The sequence below is a fragment of the Watersipora subatra genome, chromosome 3, assembly GCF_963576615.1.
Source record: "Watersipora subatra chromosome 3, tzWatSuba1.1, whole genome shotgun sequence".
Lineage (NCBI taxonomy): Eukaryota > Metazoa > Bryozoa > Gymnolaemata > Cheilostomatida > Watersiporidae > Watersipora > Watersipora subatra.
In genome coordinates this window covers 58,636,749-58,660,474 of record NC_088710.1, presented here as the reverse complement: position 1 = coordinate 58,660,474, position 23,726 = coordinate 58,636,749, and the positions used below count along the sequence as shown (strand labels likewise).

Here is a 23,726-nt window from a genome sequence, read left to right as displayed (position 1 = left end):
AAACTTTGTGCTATTGTACGGAATCATAAATAATCAGACTGAACTGGTTGGACTAACTGAGCCATCCGTCTGGAATCATCACGTAATTCCTATAAGGTGTGTGATGTATTTGTAGAGGGTTTTAGGAACTCTTCATCATGCATTCGAGCAGCGATGTCATGGACATCTTGGAGATGACGGGCCGTGACAGCAAGAAGTTAGGTCTTATGGCTGGCGACTCAACTAAGAAGCCGGTACGTTCGAGTGTAATGCTTACTTTTATCAAAATCAATTCTGTCCTTTATGAGATTACTGTCATAAAAGAATGTTTTGACAGAAAAAACCGAAGAAGCTTGATGTTAAAAAACCAGAAGGGATGCACAGAGAATTATGGGGTCTCCTCTGGACCGATAACATGTAAGTTCGTTCTTGTTTTCTCAGTCTTATATTAACCTTGATGTGGTTAATATTATAGTAGTATTATATATAGTGGGAATAGTAGTAATATATAGTAATATACCAGCATGTTACTGTTGCTTCAATTCTTTTCTATATTTACAAACCTATGTTGATCAGTCATGCTATGCTGTCTGTAGTTATATTGGACCGCACTGAGGGAAACCATGCTGTACCTTTAAAATTGTATATCTCATAGGGATGCTCCTCCTGTGATCCCCACTGAGTCGACTAAAGGGTACAAGGCTATGAAAGCTAAACTTGGGATCAGTAAAGTACGGCCTTGGTCGTGGATGCCATTTCAGAATCCAGCCCGAAAAGTAGGTTTTTCATCACACCTTTCGCGATGGCTGCGTTATTATGGTCAACCTTTACTTTTCAACGTGTCTTAGCAGTGTATAAATCATTGAATATATGTTATTTTGATCATCTGTTTTGATAAGTACATTATGTGAATAGTTGTGCCGTTAATGCATTAATTATTCATTATGACTTAATCTAATGGACTTAATCGGATGCAGGACGCTGCCATATTTTACCACTGGAGGAGAAATGCTGACGAAGGAAAGGATTACCCATTTGCTGCCTTTAACAAGGTCTGTAGCTTATTTACATGTAGGTCACATGAGTGCTGACCTTTGAGAATGTATAATGCCTCAAATTCTAATTTTAACATTTTTTTTAGAAAAAGTGTCTGTCACAAACTTATGTTTATAAAGTTGCTGTTCTAGAGTTATCCACATCGAGTTTTGATCCTAAATCTGCGTTGAAATTCTGCTCCTTCAGGGTACTCACGTGTTCAGAGGTTTGCATTTAGGGTACATTTGTGGTGTTCAGATTCTTGTTGCTTGCTACTCACAATTTTAGAAGATTTCTGGTAGATTTTATATACCGTAAAACCTCTATTTGAATGCCATTTTTATTTGAACGTCGTTCAAGAATACGAATGTTCTATTACCTCTAATAGAACGCCACCATAGAAAAAGAGTTGAAAACTACAACGCCACCCTTCAATTGAACACCACCTAAATTTGCCTGCTATTGACATTCTTTGATCTCTACAAACCCATAATAGAAAGTGATCAATAGAAAAGTGTCCACAAAATAGTACTAACGATGACTTGGTTGCATCAATCAAGATTACAGTAGAACCTCTAATTGAACATCACCTTTATTTGAACACCACCTATATTTGACTGCCACTATAGGAGAAGGGTGATAAATAGAGCGCAACCGTTTATTTGAACACCACCTCCATTTGACCAGCCTTTGACATTCTTTGATCTTTATGAACCAATACTAGCAAGTGATCAGTAGAAAAGTGTCCACAAAATCGTACTAGTAATGACTCGGTTCATCAATAACAATTATTTCTTTCGTGATTGCTGTTCGTATTCAAGTCCATTTTCCAACTCCAAAGCTTTTCGGTTACGTCGTTAAAACTTAGAAAGCAACAAAATAGAAATAATTAAGAAATGTATTAGGCTAATAAATGTTTTTTGTTCAATGCGTTTTTGATACTTCGATGTATGCGAAAAACGGTTAACAATTTCTATGGCAACGATAATTAATTTGCACTGCTGATGCATTATAAATAAGCTTAAGCAAAGTAGGTATTTCTGTTTTATTCTCAATCTGAGCTGTCTAATTGGTCTGGTAAATGAATTTACATGTATTGGATTTAGACAGCTGAGGTGATGGAATACACAGACAACGAGTATCAGCTGCAGTTGTCTTGCGATGGCTGGAGTCGTGCGGAAACGGATCACCTCATGGAGCTGGCTAAACGATTCGACTTACGGTATATTGTCATGCATGACCGCTGGAATACTGACCTCTTTCCCAAAAGGTCTGTCGAGGATATCAAGGAAAGATATTATAACATTGCAAACACACTGCTCAAGGTTCGTTTTTTTGTTATTTCACTTTTTTTTAGATTGACTAATATAATCAACCGAAACAGCTTGTAGGCCATACTCAAACCATCTTAGTGACTAGCTTAGTGTAATGCTAGCATATTATCAATGAGTGCTAGCATATTATCAATGAGTGCTAGCATATTATTGAGTGCTAGCATATTATCAATGAGTGCTACTATATTATCAATGAGTGCTAGCATATTATCAATGAGTGCTAGCATATTATCAATGAGTGCTAGCATATTATTAATTGATGAGATATGAAATGATGTTATCAAAATTTGATAAAATATTTGTAGATGGACTAGATCTTTTACTCTGATCAAAATATAATGTCGATAGTGGCAGCACCGAACTAACGACCTTACAATCATCATTTTTCAATTTTCAAAGTTTTTGTCAACAGTGTGCAATAGTTAAGTTCAGCTAGGCTTTGCAGCTCGTAAACGCATGGTATATCACATGACACATTGCTAATTTGTATTCGCTAGTAAAAATATGCTTTAACTTCCATCTGCAGTGATACTCAATACAGGCATTATCAATCGCTCATCAAAAGAATACTCAAAAAGTTAAATTTTCATACATACCACATCAAGTAAACTCATACCGATCAGTTGATGATTTCAGCCTCTCCAGTTTATATGAAGCTAGTTGATTGAGAACTGAGTTAATCTGTCCTACCTTCGCCTTCCGCGATTTGGTTGATCGCAGAAGGCTAAGGTAGCCTGCCATCTTATACATAGTGTTGCTCTGAAGTAATTTATCCCTCGATGTTATTGAAAAAGTGTTTGGCTCTGTGCTTTTTGAGAGTACTCAAAATAAATGTCTTTGCTCAAAACTGTTAGCATATTTGCTGGGTATTTTTGTTTTTTACTATATTTTATGATGATATGGTTAAGTGGAAAGAAGCATTCGAATACTTTCATTAGCAAATTAGCAGATACAGTATATGTTTACAAACCATTGGATGTTCTCATGAGCAGGACACAAATTCTCTGAGGGGTCCGTCAGAGATTTTGTACGTTGTCAACAGTTCTGATAATTTCAGCAGCTGTCACACAAGGTCAAAGTCAATGTCACACATTTCTGCAGGGTCTTAGTATTTGGAGTGGAGTTATGAGATGTTTTGCCTCTAGTTGAATAGAAGGTACATATCTTATTGCAGATCAGAGCACCAGCAGGGCAGGAGCCACGGATCAGAGTATTTGATGGGGATCATGAGAGACGCAGAAAGCAGCAACTCATCAACCTTTATGATAGAACTGAAGACGAGGTTTGTCAGCTCGTGTACTTGTTTCTGTGTTGTTTGTGCTATGATTCTTGTTTATTTGGATTATGTTTCTGGCTACCATAGCCCAACTCAGCTCTATGTGTATGGAATTGTCCGTTCATTGCTGTTTTTCAGCAAGCTTCAGTGTTCATATCCGTATGTAATGTGTTTGTGACCACAGCTGCACAAGTAATGTCTTACGTACAATAGCTGCACAGGTAATGTCTTACGTCGAGCTACTGAACAGTTTTGAACCTTTAGATAACAAATTGCTAGATTTATTTGACTTAAGTTTTAAGGTATTATGTATTTTGACGTTTAACATAGATTAGCAACATAATATCAACTTGTAGCTTCATTGATCAGTTATTTTTGTATTAGGAGCTGAAATTTTAAGCAAAGTGGTTTCATTTTTGGAACAGGTGGATGAGGAGCAGGACTTGCTTGCAGAGTTGAAGAAGATTGAAATGCGAAAGAAGGAGAGAGAAAAAAAGACTGCTGACTTACAAAAGCTCATAAGTGCTGCCGAGACACAAGGTGGTGAGCAACGAAAAGTAGAGAGGAAATATGGCATGGCTGCCCACTTACATAAGAAGAAGCATCATGCAATGATCAGGGGTGTCTCCACGGTGGGTTGATAATGCCAATCATTTACTGGTTGTGATTGTTAACTGGCTATGTTCATCGCCTACATTAACTACCTACGTTAATTGCCTATGTTAACTGCCTATGTTAACTGCCTATGCTAACTAGCTACCTACGTTAATTGCCTACATTAACTGCCTATATTAATTGACTATGTTAACTGCCTACATTAACTGCCTACGTTAACTACCTATGTTTATTGGCTATACTATCTGCCTATGTTAACTACCTACGTTATTTGCCTATATTAACTGCCTATGTTAACCACCTACGTTAACTACCTACGTTCACCGTCTATGTTAGCTGCCCAATTATGGGTCGCAATTTTCGTGCTTAGTTCCTGCTTAAAATTCTCAACTATGTTTGCTGTGTATCCAAAATCATTTCTAAAATCGGTGTGTGCCTTTCTAAATACAAACAAAATATACTTCTTACAGTCCCTCACTCCAGACACGACAGGAATTAGATTCACAGAAGTTAAGCAAGCTGGAGTGACGTTAAGGAGTGCCAGGGTATGAGATAATTATTATTTACTATTATTATATTTAGTAGTCCTTGTAGCTGATGAGCTGAAAAAAATACTAAATTTTCTATTCCGCCAGACACAATAAAAACAGATTGTTAGATTCTTTCATAGAATGTTCACACCGTGTTTTAATTTCAATGTTTGATAGCGCTAAATTCCTTTTAAACTCTGTACAAATTGAAGCAATCAAGAATGAAAAAACTTGTCCAATGAAGTAGTAGCACCCATTAGCTTTCCAGGAGAGACCAGTCTGTGATCATGACATTTCACTTCGTAGAACTTATTGACATATCTATATGACACCTTCTATATTCACCGCAGTGAAATTATATTTTACTACTGTGATACGTGCCACTGTTACTGTGTTATTTTTGTTTGTTAGCCATCATTTACTGTTACAGCTGAAGCTGCCCAACTCAGTAGCTCAGAAGAAGGCCAAGGCTATAGAGCATGTTCTAGAAGACCTTGGTATTGATATCAATCCGATCGCGACCGAGGAGATAATCAGCAACTACAACGAATTAAGGCAGGATATCGTGTTGTTGTACGAGTTGAAACTTGCCTTGGCCAATTGCGAGTACGAGCTTCAGACTCTGAAACACCGACTGGAAGCCGTCGCCCCAGGCAGGGTCAGTGCCTAATTCTATTGCTTCAGTTTTTAGTAAAGCTTCCTACCAAAAGTGACCCTCTGATACTAACAAATTCTATTTGTAACCTTTGTACGTCTCTACGCCAACAGGTACTGTTTGTTTTTATCATTTTAATACTATGGCGAAGATGATCGGTTATTTCAGAAAAGCATCGTAGCAGGCTCAGGTGCGTTAGCGAAAAACCCAAATTTCATTAAAAGCCAATTTGGAATATTTAGTTTCCACAAAAAATGCTTGCATGTCCTTGTACACTTTGACAGTCAGTATAAAAATGTTTTGTTTCAAATATAAACCTTCCACCGATGTTTATGGACAGACTGTAATATAAGTTTGCTAGCAGTATAGATGACGGTAATATGCATACATACATTATATTAGAGTTTCACCTCACACTTTGTTTGGATGGAATAGCTACTGACTGTTGAGACTCCTACCAGGGACCTGGGCTGGGTGTTTATTCGCTCATCACCTTAGGATCTCAGCCATTACAAGTAGCATCTCTTCTTATCCTTATCCAGTGTCATTGGAAGTTGGCTAAGCCTACCTAATTGGTAATTGTTATTGCACCCAAAGCTCCTATGACAACTGGTATAACTGATGCTCTTATATTCTAGTTTTTCTATGATTGGTATTTTTCTTAGTTCACCTTTTTTGCTGACTATATTGTAATCATTTGAAACAGCAGCATCAGTTATGTAGGCCTATCGATCTTTGTCAATTACCATAATATTACGTCGATTGGTCGACACATGTTCAAAGGTTGGGACTTTATCAATCTCTAAAAATCTTAGCCGCCTAACCATTTTCGTTGACCTTGTCCAGAATTCCCTCCAGTGCTGTGGGTGATTAGGGCCATTGCGATTACATATACTGTATACCTGTAAACCACAACAGCTACATTGTTGCCTCTTGTGGTATATATATGTAATATATATAAATAATTGATAAGTAGTCAGACCCACTTCTAACAGCACTCTACGCTCTGAAAAGTGTGGAGTGTGACAATAATATTATTAAGCAACAAGCGTTCAAATCTGTACGCTCTAAAATGTGTGGCTTGTTATAGGTACCTAATCATATTATTATAACACTCCACACTTTTCAGAGCATAGAGGGCTGTTAGAAGTAGGTCTGGCTACTTATCTAATATACTTGCTCCGTTTATCATTGATTGGTTATCAGACCAATCATCGAACATTATTATATATTATATGATTATATATATATATATCTTGGTACACCTGCAGTTTGCATATAAGGATGAGTTATCTATTCTGCAGTTGTACTCCTACAGGTAAAGAACAGCTGTTTGTTGAGAAAAGGTGTGCAGGGTAGAATTGAATCGCTCCTCATGTCTCTTCTACATGAACTAATTAAGGTGTTTAACTTGAATGTTTTTATCATCATATATATAAATGCATCCTCAGATCATTGTGCAAGATCTAGTGACACAATTTTAAATAAAGCAGCATGCTGATTTCTCTTCGTTGTCTGTCAAGTAAATATTTGCTGTTTACTAGTGTTCTAAAGATGGCGGGATGGTATCATACCCTTTATTGCATCATTATTGTATGAATACATATTATTAGAAACAACAAACAGAGTATTTGTATAACTCTGTGGACCAAATCTAAATTCCTATGTTATATGAGTGGATTAAGTTGGAGATAGTAAATCTCTAAAGTGCAGCCATAGTGTTGCTAGTGGCAACGAAAAAATACCATTTTTTGTAGTTTTCAATTATTTGAATAATTGCGGAGAAATTAATGCAGGCAGCCAGTCATAAGGCTGAATATACCTATTTATGTTGCTTGTTTGAGCAGCATGTGCCAATATGGGAGATGCATATGTTGCATACTGGCGCAATTCACCTGTTGCTTTTTGACTAGTGATTTTTCACTTTGAATATTGGCTAATGAAATTTAGTATTGAACAGGTAAAGTCAATAATGAATTCATGCTTAGCATAATCATTCCCTTGTTATTAATTATAAATGCAAAAGGAACAATCTTGTGCAAAGAACCGAAGAGGAAATAATCATGTAAGACCAATAAATGAGGAATATATTATCACAATAAAGCCCGCATTATAGGCTTTGCCATTATTTTGCTTATTTTACGCTGTGCAAATAATTTCAATTCAGCCTTAAAAGATCGCTTGCAATTCAGAGAATTCAGTGAAACCCTTGGATTCACTTTTATATTAAACAGATGTGGGATAGTGACATCACTTGCAAAATCATCTAGTGTAAACTCACCTATGACAACTCCTTATTATAATTTATGGATTAGTTAATCTTTTAGAGCGTGGACTTACCAGCATCGCTTAACCTTGACGCAGCTAAGACCACCCCTACAGATCCAAACAAGGCTAGCACCCCTGCCTCAACACCCTTTGGAGAATTTAAGCAAGAACGGAAGATATCCGAATCTATAGATCTAGCTGGTGGCGGAACACCGAATGTAAGTGCCCAGCTGTGTAATTTTCATCTTGACTGAATATTTCCAAACTGTGATTGTATGTAATATTATACAAAATTAATACTTAGCTCACCAACAAACTTATCACAATGAATTACAGTACATCCATGTTAAATAGATAGTGTCTCGACAAGGGAATCGCAGCTAAATATAATTATCTTCACCTTCTTAGCCTCCATTTTAACAATGCATTAAATGTTTCTCTGCATCGTTTTCACAGACCTCTGATTAATAAAGGGTATTTACCGTCAGCAAAACTTTTAGTATGGAATAACTAACTGTTTTCAGCCTTTGTCAACCCTAAAACAACCAGATTAGATATCAGTCAAGTGTTAAACCAAGCTTTTATTAAAGTTTTAGCAGAGATTCCCATGTTTATTCATCAAATTGTAGTCTGAAATGAATTAGTTGTTGAAGGTCTGATTGCATATGTTGAGATATTTGTTGTGTTGTTGTTGTTTGCTAAGAAAGGTGTGGAATACAAATCAAATTTTCTTGACTTAAACCACACTTGCGTAGAACTTCTTATATTTGAAAGTGATTAACAATGTTCCTTGGGATTGCCAGATAACTGTGTTACCATTTTTGACCAATTAAATATTTGTTATAGCTTTATTATTTCGTGAGTGAAAGATCAATATCAAAAGAATATCATCAACTCTTAACTCCAGAAAAAATTGGGGAGGTTTCAGATCAGGTTAAAAACATCAAAAAGAGTCAAATAGGGAATACTATGCAAATGTTTATAGTAGACAAAAAAGCAAGTGTGAAATGGCTGTAAGGTATTGCATTGCACCTTGGAATAGATTTCTTTGTCGGAGACATTGGAGAATCTTACACTTGTGCTCTTCCTTTATGTAGACATGCCTTTGCGTCTAAACATGTCACATGAACTGCAAAAGTTGACTATTTGAGGTCATAGTGGAATCATAGTACATGTAATCCGGTTTATGAAGGTATTAGTTAATACATTTCATGTTAAAAGCCCAACTTAATATTGTTTATCAGATCTTGTTTGTCTGCTCATGTATGGATAAAACATAAATTAACTTGTGCAAGATGTATGATCTGTGTATTTCACAGATGATGCAGACCTGTCGCTAGTTTAACACAGCACTTTGATTACTGTTGTAGAGAAAGCGAAGGGCCGCCCTTGAACAAGGTAATATTTTGAAAAAGATGAAGCAAAAGTATTGAGCGCCTTACAATACGGAGTAGATAAGGATTTCTACCTCGATCTGCCTTTTGTCTGATTTGTCTTATATGTACATATGGGATGCTGTTTATATTATGAACATCTTGGTTACTGTATAGAATATAACACTGTGACAGTGAACATGAAAATCTTCACCTGTATCACCAATCATGTTTTTTGCATAAACTCATCATGCAATTCTTGTGACATAATGTAGAATTGACATGTAGACGGCATGGAAGCTTAACAGGCAAATAGTTGCTATCAGGTCAACTCATACCTATGAAGCGCATCCACCATAACACATTGCCTCTGTGCAATGACAACACTTTCATTGTAGCAGCCGAGCGTTCAAAGGATTTTCTGGCGACTTCTGCCATTCCTTCTTGAGCATCTGTTTCAGTTGTGAGAGTCGAAGATTAGAATTTTCCGCTTTCAGAATTGGCAGCCTTCTGCTTTCAAACTCTTGATAGGCTGCTTTCATTCTCTTTTCAGGATGTCTGTCTAGCTCCGGCGTGTCTTTACTAGAATCAAAGAGAATCATCAATTGCAAATATAGACATAGAGAGTGGAGTAGTGCTGTCTCATTGAGTCATTTCTACTAGATGTAAATTTTTATGAATCTATAACACTTCACCTCAGTTGGCATGGTTTATAACGAAAAGAAGTTAACTGAGTCTAGCCATAGATGCAACATTAGTAAAAGTAACCAAAGAAGTAATGTAACCAAAGAATATACACGAGAGGAAATTAAAAGTAGAGGTAAATCTATTGCAGCCAAAATCTGTGACAAAGAGAAAGTACTGCATTAGATAGAATCATGTTATTTCGGTTTTACCTGAGTATGCCAATAGCAGCATCTACGCTTCTTGCTTCTCCTTCAACCTCCAGGCGATTAATATTTTCCACTAATTCCTCCTCAGGGACACTTATGGAGTTATCTCTTGAAAGTCTGGAGGCTGCAAGCAACACGATTTAAACTGAGTTTGCATACACAAATAGCCTAATCATCATTGGCCTAAGCAAACAAGCACTTGCTATCTGCAGTCACAATAAACATTACCTTCAGCTGCCTCTCGTGCTTCTGCCTGCTTATTAATTTCATGTCTTGTAACTTTTGTTGGTGCCTTTGGCTTTCCTGATTTCAGGGTATTCTGTTCCTCATCATGAAGTTTGGCTAATTCTCTTTTTCGTTCCAACTGTTCGAGTCTCTTCTTCTCTTTGTCATCCTTAAAATATCAACTTACTCGGCTGTTTCAGAACTACCGTGTGCACTAAAATCCCAAATTTATTAACCTATTTACTATATTAGAGTGATGGTCATGTTCACATTGACCAACCACTGCTCAGCTTAAAAATAAATCTGTTGCTAAAAACATCCGTTTTAGCAGATGTATCATCTACAGTGTTAAGATTATTCAAAGTTGATATGGTGTTATGTAAATCACATTGATATCATACGTAACATGCTAGGCTCAATGATATACCAATATTCTCCTCCACTGTCTCAATAGTTTATATTGAACTAGCTGTGCTATCCGGCGTTGCCCGAGTATTAAAAATCAGCTTATTAAAAATGGGAAGTAATAAGAGTTGCCTGCCACTCGCTATTAGCCTGGCAGATTGACAATGGAAATTCTAGTAAGCTAACTAATGACAATCACTTACGCAATCACCCTGTGTGGTATGCAAAGCCGTTGGGTATATGCTCCCATATAGCGACTGTGCTCCCATATAGCGACTTATATCGGCAAGCTAACAACTCATTCTCTGTGGCCTATTGGGTTGGGCGAACGTAGGGTCCGAGATCAAATTTTCTTAGGTACGGATTCTCTAATCCAAGATGTTAATAGTTATAGCCGGAATGCAGACACCACGACATACAGACATAAAAATACTTTGAGAAATATATATACATGTATATCGATAGTGCGAAGAGAAAGTGCTCTCGAGAACAGGCATTCAAAACTTAACTCCATCTAAAATGAACGCCCCTACTCTCTGGAGTTAACAGCAACATTTCTAGAATATGTAACTACTACATTAACACATTGATTTTAGTTTCCCCTACATTTGATACGAATAAAAAAAATTGCAATAGAGTTTTTTTCTGAGTGGTTGATTATTTGACACATATTTGACACACACCGAACGTCAAACAAGCTGAATTGATTGTTTGCCGAGAATTGAACCAAATGTGGACAAAGTTGACAGTAGTTGAAAGTTTAAAGCGGAGTTCTTAATTTTAGGAATGTTGACAGTTTGCTCAGGAAGTGCCTATGTTTGTTCTTGGTAAACTTGACAATGATGTTCGTTCTAGTCTTGTTTTAATATTCTAGCGTGCAAACAGAGCAATAAAAACTGGGCAACACAATCATGTTGACAGGAAAATCAGATTTAAACAATTAGCTAACAATAATTAACCTTTCGTTGTGACTTCCTTGCAAGTTGTTTATCATCATCAACCCACAATGCATCTTCAGCGTCCTTCCGCCTCTGTTCTTCCGCTTCATGCTGTACAGCAGCTTTTTTAGCTCGTGCTTCTGTAGCCTTTGAGTTTTCACCTTTGAACTTTTTAGGCATTGTTGTTGATACTAAAGACAAATAAAAAACTAAACTTTATAAAACAAAATAGAATAAATGATCTTCAGGTCCCTCAATGGAAAAACACAACCACAAATTTAGCATTCTTATAGTGTTGGTGCGTTTGATATGCAAAATAAAATAAAGAAAGTTTAAGAACACTAAGTTAAAGAAGTCTTGTGTGAAATTTAAATTTGTGGTTTATATTCTTTTGTTGTCAAAAATGGCCTTATCTACTATAGTAGACCACTATGTGTATTAATCTCACATTCATGCTGTTATTATTTTGTGAAAAATATGTTTCTATGCATTTGTTAAAAATAAAAATGTTGGATATAATTACAAATCATTGAAGATACTTGATTATGAGCAATATTGATTTGACAGAAGACAACCCTAGTGAATAGCCAGAAACACAGCACTAAGAAAATTTTCAAAAGCTGTTCAAGTTTACAAACAATGCAGAGTTTGTCTGCCTGTAAAAGCTCATTTGAAACTCATTGAGGATAGTATAGCAATGGGAGCAGTCAGCCAGACATTCCTTGATGCATAAATTTTCTTTGTGAGTTTGCCTTGTATAGAGATGTATATAGGAGCAACTGAATAGCGATTGAAAGTTGTCTAACTATGTAGAAATGTGATTATTTTTCATCTGTCAGTCTACTCTAAATCATGTTTATAAGAATTAAGACATTGACATAACCCCCTTAATTGGTTAGATAACATCAATGGTAGAGATGACTTGATTCAAAATAAACCAGCTGATTTTAATAACGATCTGATCTATTAAGCCTAACTACATGCTGATTCCATATGGATATTAGTCCTGACTTTTGCTGTATGATTGATAGTTCTTTTAGTAGAGAACATATACACAAATGTTAAAATTTAAATTAAAAATAATAATAAAATTGGATTAATTTTGTAACGCTAGCAAATACAAATATTATACTGTATTTATAGTCCGTGATTGACTGAAGAAATTTTCATGATTAAAATGGAAATCGTGACACGTTATTTAAATCCTAAGCCACGATTCAAAAGCGCTTGATAACCATTCACAAAAATACCCGCCTCACTAAACCTCTTTTCAAATCATTATCCATACTATCTATCAGTTTACTATATTCATAGCACATTACAGGCTACTTTTAGCCCATCATGAATTTTATTGTAATTACATCCCTCGCACAATATATCACATTTGATTTCTCAAATGTCTGTCTAAATCTCCCACAATCTTATTCCCGTGCAGGCTACCGCAGGGTGGATTACCAACAGGCCCTTTTTTGGAACCAACTCCCTAACACTATAAAAAACAGAGAAGGTGGTCAGTTTCAAGAAAAAACTTAAATTACATCTTTTAACAAATTAACCAAACCTAACTACTCATAAAAATTGATTTTGATTACACGATGATGACAAGCCAGACGCCATGATTAGCTATGCTAATGCGTATTATGGGCTTCATCACTCTTCCAGCTTTTTTTTTGTTCAATTACTATTGTTGATGAAAATGAATCAAAAATCAAATATTTTCATGATGTTATAGGTTAGAGTAGACACTCGTAGATAAAAAGGCATAAAGAATTAAGTGCTTTAGATGCAGTAGATTGCACCACCAAAAGAAGTGGCCAGCTTTTGTTAATAGGTGTAATAGATGTAAATGAAGAAATCACTGGGCATCAGTTTGCACCAGGTGTAACCAAATTGCAAATTGAGGGCGAGTTAGAAAAGGATCATTCGGATAGAGTGTATTTTGGTGAAATATACCATGTTGATATTGTATAAATACAGTCACGGTATGCAAACTTTAATGCGATTAGCAATAACAATATAAGTTAGTCTACACGCTTTAAAGGTTGACTTGCAACAAAATTCACATTACAATTATTTGATATGAAAAGATTCACCATGTCTTGCTTTGTTGTGTTGTAGGTGCAAAATATGTGGAAATGTGATTACAAGCTCTTAAAAGCTCAAAAACCAACAGTTAATCGCAGCCACACGAGACCGCCGTAGTTTGGATTCTTTTTCCAAAACGGCTCAAATGTGACGTAGCTGTATTAGATGGTTTCTGTTTACACTTTTATGCAACCTTATTAGTCGAAATATTTCACTAATATACTTCACGCATTCATTAAAACCATGTCTATTGTTCTTACGCGACTGTTTTATCATCATTTTAATGCTGTCACTTTTAGCTGTGATATCTTATAACTTACCGTAAAAATTCGTTCAATTTTTTAGCCTTAGCTTGAAGGAGTACATATCATTGTCTGATAATATGCCTGTTGGTAATTTGTGATAATCGAAAAGTGCTGCAGAAATTATTTGCGAAGTATTGGGTCAAATGATCAGATTATGACTTGCCGATTAGACCAAACCGTAACAAAACTGTAAAGTAGCGAGCATCTATATTTGATACGGGGTCTTCAGTAAAACCCGAAGTGTTTGTCATAAATTAGTGCTACGATAAGTTTTATATTGCCCTTTCAATTCACGGGAGAACATCACGTGACAAGATGATAACCAAATTTCATGACTACGTCAGAGAAATAAAGAGATTCCAATCTACGGCGGCTTTTCATTTTTGAGCTTTTAAGAGCTTGTAATCACATTTTCACATATGTGGCACCTACAACACAACAGAGTAAGACATGGTGAATCTTTTGATACCAAATAACTGTAATGTGAATTTTGTTGCAAGTCAACCTTTAAGCTAGATACGTGACGAACTACAAGTGTTTGTGTACCACAACATTGTACAGGTAATCTTCAACCCACTTCCAAGAAACTTTATGGCCCGGGTCAAACAGACCTAAATCGTTTTGGGTTTATTAAATCTAATGTGAGTTCAGATGGTTAGACTATGAAGGATGATATCTACACCACTAAAAATCAAGGCACAATTCCCCTGAATAAAAAGGCATGTGAGTGGTTAAAACTGATTACACTAGACCATGGGTTCCCAACCTGGGGTACATGTACCCGAGGGGTACATTTATTCGAGGGGTACATGTACCCGAGGGGTACATATTGAAATATTGGGTGGTTGGTACATTTTAGTGCTGGGCACAGGTAATAAGACTAGTTGAACTCGCCGGCTTATTTTCTCTCGGGTAATACAAATTTTGAGCATTTCAATCTTGCGTATTCAGGTTTTGACTTGTGAGTTCGGGTTTTGATGCACGAGTCCATCGAGTAAAGTAAACAAAAACTCGGTCTATTGCACAGTGCGCTCTAAGCACGGTTTAACAACCAGCCTTTAAACGCTGCGAGCACAAATACCGGTGGATAGAAAATACTAAAAATAATCAATAAATTGAATAGAATTATAATTGCATTGTAAATTTTAAGACATGTCTGATTTTTGGAAATTTTGGACATAAAACCCGTATCAACAAACCTGATACCCGAAAAGCCCGTTGGCCAAGAAGTACTCGTGCTAAGCACTACCAGCTACTCGGCTACCAGCTACTCGAACGGAAGGTGACGAGTCTAAACTCGTTGGCCAAGAAGTACTCACGCCCAGCACTAGTACATTCTGTGCTGTGATTGATTCGCGTGAATTTGACCATTACATAGAAAATTACAGTAACACTAATATGTTGTAGTTTTACTCTCTCTATAAACACATTGACTGAAGCAAGTTAGGGAATCATGTGCTCCTGTTACCATTTTCCAATATTATAAAAAAGAGGTCGAGAATTTTCAGTTTTTGAAGGCCTGTTTCTAGCAGAAGAGTGAGCAGCAAAGAGTGTGTAATGAGCAATGCTGCTGTGAGTATAAAAATACTGGACAGTGAAAATAGCCACATTTATTTTACAATAAGCTGATTTACTAGTAAACGTATTATTGTTCATTTTAGATTTGAATATCAATATGCCTCTAAGATGAATGAGACTGTCGAGCAGTGATTACATTAAAGCACATAAATTATATAATTTTTTTATTAATTAGTTCAATACATCAAAGTCTTGGCTTTCGAATGAGCCTATATTCAATACACAAAAAATAATAGAATTATGAAAAACAGGGTATCAAAAGTATGTCCTGCAGTAAAAAAAAACAATTGGTTGCGGTTCCCACAATGTGATGTCATAATTATTATTTAGCCTTAGGTAGTCGATCCCTTTCGCTGTCTTTGAGGCTGCGCTTTTCTGTGACAATCGGTGCTGTTAAACCCAGAGAGCGCTAATAATAAACTAGGATTCTAGATAATCAACAATGCCCGGAGATTGTGCTAACGCCCGACCAATACAAACACATGTTCTGGGTTAATTAATTATGCTTCAATAAATATACTGTCTTTGGTAAAGGTGATGAAATCTCATCGATTAAATTGTGATGTGCAGTTGCGTGGTCCTAGGACTATATGTCAATCGCACTTTCATGAAATCACGCCATGCTTGAAATTAATTAGTCTCAGTCGTGCCCATCAACATCACAATAAAAAGAGAGGGCTAGTGCATAATATCATCGGGAAAACATAATATGGTGCTTGGAACCTGAGTTACTTATCATAGAAATAATCTGTATATGGAGAGCTAATGACACCGATTCCTTTGTCATCTTCATTGGTTCTCTGAAGTTGTCCTACTTTCACCTACCACTAGCGTCATTATCGTCGTTGATAAATATAAGCGGTAAGCAATAAAATAAGCGGTGAGAGCACACAACACTGAATATTAAAATTGTGATGTCACAACTTTCGAGCCTGTACCATTGAACATTTCTGCGGTAGAGCTCTGGGGTAATCCTATAAACACCAACCAATGTCTGTCTCATCATTTCAAACAATGGCTGATTCAAAAGCTCACTCTGATGTATTGAAATATATAAAAAAATTATGTAATTTATTTGCTTTGAGCCTTTTATTGGCCTTTCAACTCACATGAGAACATTACATGTCAAAACAAAATACAAATGGATAGACTACGTCAGAGAAATAAACTGATTCTGATCTTTCGTGATAGCTTCGTGGTGGCGACATTAACTGTTCGTTTTTGAGCTTTTGAGAGCTTGTAATCACATTTCCACATATTTTGCACCTACAACACAGCAGAGCAAGACATGGTGAATCTTTTGATACCAAATAACTGTAATGTGAATTTTGCTGCAAGTCAACCTTTAAACGTCATCTTGAGGCAAATCATCCTGATAAGGCCAAAAAAGAATTTGCCTACTTCCAAAGACTTCGACTGAGTACTAAAAGGGCACGTCTAGATGAATCAGGGCATTTCTCTCAGCAAAATGAGGCAGCAATATATGAATCATATCTGGTTGCACTGAAAATAGCAAAGGAAAAAAACTTCACCCTATTGGTGAAAGGCTAATACTACCCTACTGCAGAGATATTGTTCCTCATATGTTCTTGGAGATACAGCTGCTATCAAGCTAAATACATTGTCCTTATCCAACAATACTATCAAAAGAAGAATTTGTGAAATGGCTGATGATACCAAAGGAACGGTATTAAGCCAGATGAGATCTTCACCAATTGATCAGTTTTTCATTCAGCTCGATGATTTTACGGATGTAGCCAATTGCTCTCAGCTATTGGTATTTATCCGGTATGTCCATGGTGATGACTTCAAAGAATGAAGAAGAGTTTTTGTTCAACCACTTTCAAAGAACGAACAAGAGGAAAAGATGTGTTTGAAGCTGTCTCTCCCTTCCTTCAAAGCGCAGGATTTTTGCGCAGGCCCCTGCAAGGCTAGGCTGTAGATCAGGCTTTCATGTCAAGGTTTTACAGGCTAATCCAGGAATCAAGTATTTACACTGTATGATTCGCAGATATGCATTGATAGCTAAAATTCTCCCACAATCTTTCAGCTCTGTGCTATCTGATGTGGTAGCTTTAGTGAATTTTATCAAGGTATCTGCTTTAAACACAAGATTGTTCAGAATGCTCTTTTATGGTTTCTGATGCCGATTATGAGAATCTCATATACCACACAGAAGTGAGATGGCTGTCAAGAGGAAGAGTTCTAGATCGGTTTGTTGAGTTGAAAGAAAAACTTGCCATGTTCTTTGTTATGCAAACAACCCGAAAGGCTGCATGCCATCAAGAAAAGTTGAACAACGAGGAATGGATGCCGAAGGTTACATAATTGTGAGATATATTTGTGAAGATTAATGATCTCAACAAATCTCTCCAGGGAAATAAAACCACTGTTTTTCAATTTCGCTGACAAACTCGGAGCGTTTATAATGAAAGTCGAGTTGTGGAAATAAAAAGTAAGCTCAGGATCTTTTGATATGTTTGATAGCCTGTCAGCTGAGCTATCATTAGATGAATCAGAGATACTCTTAAAAGTGCTAGCCATGGAGCACCTTACTGCAATGGCCCAAGAAATGCAGCAATACTTCCCAGATTTAAATGAACTAGACGCGAAGCTAGTTCGAAATCCTTTCTGACTTAACGTACTAGACATAGAAAGTGACTTGCAGGAAGAGCTCATTGATTTGCTAAATGACTCGGGAGCTAAAGATAAATTCGATGACAACAGTCTCACTATATTTTGGTGCGCAATGGTTACTTCATACCCATGCTTGTCGAGACTTGCATTACGAGTATTGCTTATATTTCCTAGTACTTACAATTGTGAGCAAGGTTTCTCTTCCCTTTTTTCCCTGAAAAACTGATATCGATCGGCATTAAATGTGGCTAAGGACCTCAGAGTTGCTCTTTCCAAGATAGAACTCAATATACAAAGCCTAACAAATTCAAAGCAGCAGCCATCACACACTAAGTATCTGCTATACTAGTATAGCAGATACACCTATTACATATTATCACCAACAGGAATACAATCATTTGAACTTTTTTCACGTTTTATTACATGCTATATGTGTAAATACAACACAGTGTTTGAATTAATAGATAATCTATATATATATTTCTCAAAGTATGTGTGTATGTGTGTTCCTCCAATCTTGGAATAAACAATCCATACCGAGGAAGATTTGATCTCGGATTTTACCGTTCACCGGTCCAACACCATATCCATGAGGCCAAAGAGATTCAATTGTTAGCTAGCCGTTGAGAGCAAACACCCAACAGCTTTGTGTACTAAGCAAGATGATTGCGCAAGTGATTGTCGTTAGCTAGCTTCCTAAAATTTTCCATTGGAAATCTGCCAAGCTAATAGCAAATCGCAGGTTTAACAAAGTTTAACTAACTCTCATTCTCATTATTTATAAGTCGATTTTTAATACCCGGGCTACGCCGAAAAGCACAACTAGTCTATATATAAATGTAAAAGCATGTGTGTCCCTCAAACTACAGCTATTAATAAAATAGCGTAGCTGGACAATGCTGACGCACCGTCATGGAGTACTGTCATTAGAAGTTTAGCGCTTATTAACTAGCTTAGTGGAATTTTCCATTGACGACGTGCCAGGATAATAGCTTGAAAATTACAGTTGTTTGACATAGTTTTAAAACCTTCAGTTGTTTTTATTTTTATCTTAATTTATTTCAATTTCAACTACACAAAACACCTCTCTCATGATATGTAGTTTGAAAGTTAGAATGGGAAATGTTGTTATATGTTAAATACAAATCAATTGTCTGTCCAAAGACTGCTTTAATACCCGGGCAGCGGCAGGTAGCACAGCTAGTACAGTTTCAGTGTTGTGTGTCCCTTCAGCTATAACCATTAAAGTCTTGAAACAATAAATCCGTATGGAAGATTTGATCTCGGGCCTACCGTTCACCAAACTGACACAGTACCCATTAGGCCAATGAGATTGAGTTGCTAGTTTGCCAATATAAGTCATTATGAGAGCAAATACCTAACTGCTTTGCATACTAAGTAGGGTGATTGCATGAGTGATTGTTATTAGTTAACGTACTAAAATTTTCCATTGGCAATCTGCCAGGCAACTCTCATTACTTCTCATTGTTTATAAGCTGATTTCTATTACCCGGGCAACGCCGGTAGCACAGCTAGTTAAATAATAAATAATGTCGCTTGGTATTTTTAACTCGTAAAATCTTTCCAATGTTGCTGGGGGTATATGGCTTGCTTTCCAACAAGGTTGGGAACACCTGCCCTAGACTGAGAGATGCGAAATTAACTTGAGAAACATCGATAACAAGTTGTTTTAAGGATTAAAAAAGCTGACATGTAAGTGCAAAATCAAACTGACAGAATCTGCTAAAGCCTTTGCCATCCGTGTTCTAATACCTACTCCAATCCCAATAAGGGACAGAACTGATAGAGCTATAGCACAAATGCTTGAGGATTGCGTAATAACATCGATTGAAAAGTCTGTATCATGGGTGGAATCTTTGGTAGTAGTGATCAAACCATATAAAAACAATGTGATAATCTGTATTGATTACACGCAGCTGAATAAATGTGTTCTCAGAGAGATGCGTCTTATGGCTACAGAAGAAAATTGCTTGTCTTCTTTGGGTTTGGGACAAACAAAGACTTTTTCCTAAATAGACGCAAACAGCGGATCCTGGCAAAATCCTCTAGCAGAAAAATCAAGCAAGCTGACTATATTTTTCACACAAAGGCCTGCTTCGATATTTGAGGTTATCACAAAGGTTCGAATACAAAGCACATCCAATATATTTCAGGCCGAAATTATTAAAAGGCTTGAAAGATTAGAGAATGTTATTATTCACATAAATGAACAACTGGTCTTTGGTGGGACAGAAAAACTACATGCATGATAGACAACTGGCTGCTGTTTTGGATAGACTCCGGGACACTGAAATGACAGTCAAAAAGACAAATTTCAATTTGGAGTTGCTAATGTGACATTTTTGGTCATATACTTGATGAGGATGGAATAAATGCCTAGAGTGAAAGAAACCATTTATTTCTCGACCCTGACTTCAGTTTCAACCATAATCAACTTTCTGAGCCTATCAAAATAATTTGCAAAATTCTCGAGTCAACAAGTGAAAGTCTCAAAAACCACTATGAAACTTGCTGAAGAAGGCAGTGTCATGGACTTGAAGTAGTAGTCAAGAAACTGCCTTCAAAGCTGTTAAATAGCTCTAATAACCCTGATAAGGAGACTATAATTACACCTGATATATTCAGAAAATTAGTAGCTGCAGCTAGCAGTTCACTCAAAGAGACTGAACCGAAGTATGCAGTAATAGCAAAAGAAGCTCTAAGTATATTCTGAGGCTTGGAAAAGTTCCCACAATATGTGTTGGGGATGAAGGGTGTTGTTATTGAAACAGACCACAAACCATTAGCATGGCTTTTTGGAAATTCATTTTTTAGATAAGCTCCCACCAACACTCTAATGATTCAAGGTGAGGCTACACAGATTTGACAATTTAATAAAGCACATTAGTAGAAAGAAGAGCACCTCAGCAGATGCTATATCATGTTATAACATCGGTCTACCCAATATTAATGAGGCTGCTTTCGCCGAGGTAGAACACTGCTCTGATCAAGTAGTATGCATATGAAGACTAGATACTAGACTAGAAGAGCTGAGGCTGAAACAGCAACATGACAAAGTACTGAAGAAAATGTACCGTTTCACTAAAGAAGGATGGCCTGCTTATTTCTCATCAAGAAACATATGGTTAAAACAATACCATGAGAGAAAAACCTTGCTGTCAGTAAACCAGTTTTCTCAAGTCTAGTCTTTCCTCTCGATAAAAGAATAAAGATCTTAGAAGACATACATTGGGGCCATCTAAGAATCACAGTGTCAGACAGGAGCACGACACAACGTTTGGTAGAACGTCATGAGATAAGCTATTGAGGAGTTGGTTAGTAAGATGAGAAACATGCAAGAGACAATCCAACAAGATGACAGAGCTCCTAAGAGCCACGACTGCCCTACAAAGGGCATGGAACATTCTTGGCCTAGATTTATTTTATTAGTGGTCAGGTTTACTTACTGGCCATAGAATATTACTTTACATTTCCAAAACTGCATTGTTGAGGAATGAGACATTCTCCGAGAACTACATTACACACTTGAAGAGAGCATGGATTCATGGCATGGAATATCAGATTGGATAATTTCGAACAATGGACCTCAATTTACACCTAAGGAATTGGAGGTACAGTAGACGCTAATATAATGTATACCTCCTATAACGTAAATTCCAGATAACATAAATGATTTGTGAACCTTTTTCTTCCTACTACGTAAACAATTCCATGTAATGTGCCAAGTCAGGTGACTTCTCAAATTCCATTTTAACTTTAATTTATTTCGCCACACTTGCAAAAGAAAAACCAGCATGCGTATAGCGTTATACTTATTATACATACAGCATTCGCAACAGTCTGGTTCGTAATGATAGATCGCCAGATAAGTCGTCAAAACAAAAAATAGGTAGCTGTGCAGTTGTTCATAAATACAAATGCGATCGATTGGTGAAGGTGTAACAGCGTCGGTCCACCAATCTGAACATCACGAATCGGAGTATCGTCAAAAGTTCTCCTTTATTCTAAGCTGTCCCCTGGATGCGGATAGACGATGAACAGGTTGTAACGCCTTTTTGTAAAATGGTTTGTTGTTTTGCTTTGTTGCAGACGCATAAAATATTGTTAGTAGTTTTGCTTTGCAGAGTACGTTTTGCTGTTTAGAAAAATAAGCAAATCGTTGTAAATGAATGCTCAATATGTGCCCTCCCATCAACTTACATGTATTGTAGAATCACCACAATCATGGTCTATAAAAAGTGAGATTGATGATTAAAAAAGGAGAAAAGTTGTCAATGCAAATTAATAATGTTGCAGTTACGGCACAACCCAAAAATTAAAAAAGTTACGTCAAGTTCTCTCCTTTTTGTATACCCAAGGGAAAAGTTTAAAAATATCTTGGAATGGATTAGATAGGTTACATGTATTTTACTGTTTTTATAGCATGAAATCCCTATAACGTAAACGTTTCTGGAACGGATTATTTACGTTCTAGGAGAGCGTACTGTATTCTCCAAAAGTGGTTTTACTCACCTAACCAGCAGCCCTCTACATTTACGGGTAAATGGAGCTGTGGAGAGCAGTGCAAACAATAAAAATGATGATCAAAATGCACATTGACCCTTACCATGCATTGTTATCATATAGATCTGCTCCTTGCCTATTACACCAGGGCTCTCCTGCTGAGCTGTTAATGGAATGAAAACCTCGAACTATTGTAGTTACCTACCTAGACAATTGCATGATTATGAAAGGTTCAAGGTAAGAAATGATTTATACAAAGATAATATGAAAAAGAACAATGATAGCAATCTATAAGTAAAGGTTGGATTGCTGGCTAGTTGAGCAAGGTACTAGAGTCTAAATTAGAGATAGTAAAAGAAAAGGCTATAAAAAAGAGCTATTGAATGTAACGGGACAATCGATTTAAAAGTTGGCAATGGAGACTGCATTCGGCGTAAAAGGACTGCCTAGTTTCCAATCAATCACTTAGCATCATTTATATGTATATCACTAATCTACGAGGTATGTCAAATACTCTAAAACATTTGCAAGACTAATGTCCACAGATGTTTTAGTTATTTGCGTGTGTTAACTAATTATGTTTCGAGCTAGAAAGGATATATTGTATTTTGTGATAATTTCCGAGTTCTTTCTTTTTTTAAGATTTACGAAACAATGTTATTTATACTATTTTATAGTTATGGGTTTCAAAATGATTTAAATAAAAAAGCGTTCACTTCTGTTAAAGTAATGGTACAGTACAAATGAAAAAAATAGTTTTTCTTTCTGTATTTATATGAAACATGTATCTATTACATCGTGAAGGTGGTATTGGATGCATCTCATTTGCAGAATAGTGGTTTGCAACATAAAAAGATACTGGTAGTTATAAAGGTTAGTCAGTATAGAAATTTTTCACTGCTATACACATAAAGGCGTTTGCGACAGTCTTTGGACGTACAACAAACGTACAGAATAGCGAATTCCATAAAAATTTACCAAGGAGCAACTTGTCGTATAATGCTCAATGCTGTAGACAAATTGCATCATCGGTTCATCTCCTTTCGCTTTATAAGTATCGTGGAAGTCAAT

At 36.5% G+C, this 23,726-nt stretch overlaps 2 protein-coding genes across 4 annotated transcripts; one reads left to right on the top strand and one right to left on the bottom strand.

Annotated features, from left to right (window-relative positions):
- Positions 1-115: 115 nt before the first annotated feature.
- On the top strand, positions 116-9,171 carry LOC137392051 (DNA methyltransferase 1-associated protein 1-like). The gene is made up of 11 exons (XM_068078664.1): positions 116-233; positions 317-396; positions 635-755; positions 957-1,031; positions 2,121-2,339; positions 3,523-3,630; positions 4,050-4,256; positions 4,710-4,784; positions 5,200-5,427; positions 7,752-7,910; positions 9,063-9,171. The coding sequence occupies exons 1-11, from the start codon at positions 138-140 to the stop codon at positions 9,123-9,125; spliced, it is 1,431 nt and encodes a 476-aa protein (XP_067934765.1). The 5' UTR covers positions 116-137; the 3' UTR covers positions 9,126-9,171.
- On the bottom strand, positions 8,569-23,726 carry LOC137392052 (coiled-coil domain-containing protein 124-A-like). Of its 3 annotated transcripts, XR_010978207.1 has the most exons (6): positions 23,634-23,726; positions 11,548-11,717; positions 10,187-10,352; positions 9,962-10,082; positions 9,404-9,647; positions 8,569-8,821 (listed from the first exon to the last, which is right to left on the bottom strand). XR_010978207.1 is itself a non-coding variant. In XM_068078665.1 (5 exons), exons 2-5 carry the CDS (start codon positions 11,704-11,706, stop codon positions 9,455-9,457), a joined length of 639 nt encoding a protein of 212 aa, XP_067934766.1. In that variant the 5' UTR covers positions 11,707-11,717; positions 23,634-23,726; the 3' UTR covers positions 9,199-9,454. The 3 variants fall into 3 exon arrangements, 2 of the variants coding, with proteins under 2 accessions (XP_067934766.1, XP_067934767.1); XM_068078665.1 differs by lacking the exon at positions 8,569-8,821 and having other exon boundaries at positions 9,199-9,647; XM_068078666.1 differs by lacking the exons at positions 8,569-8,821; positions 23,634-23,726 and having other exon boundaries at positions 9,199-9,647; positions 11,548-11,721.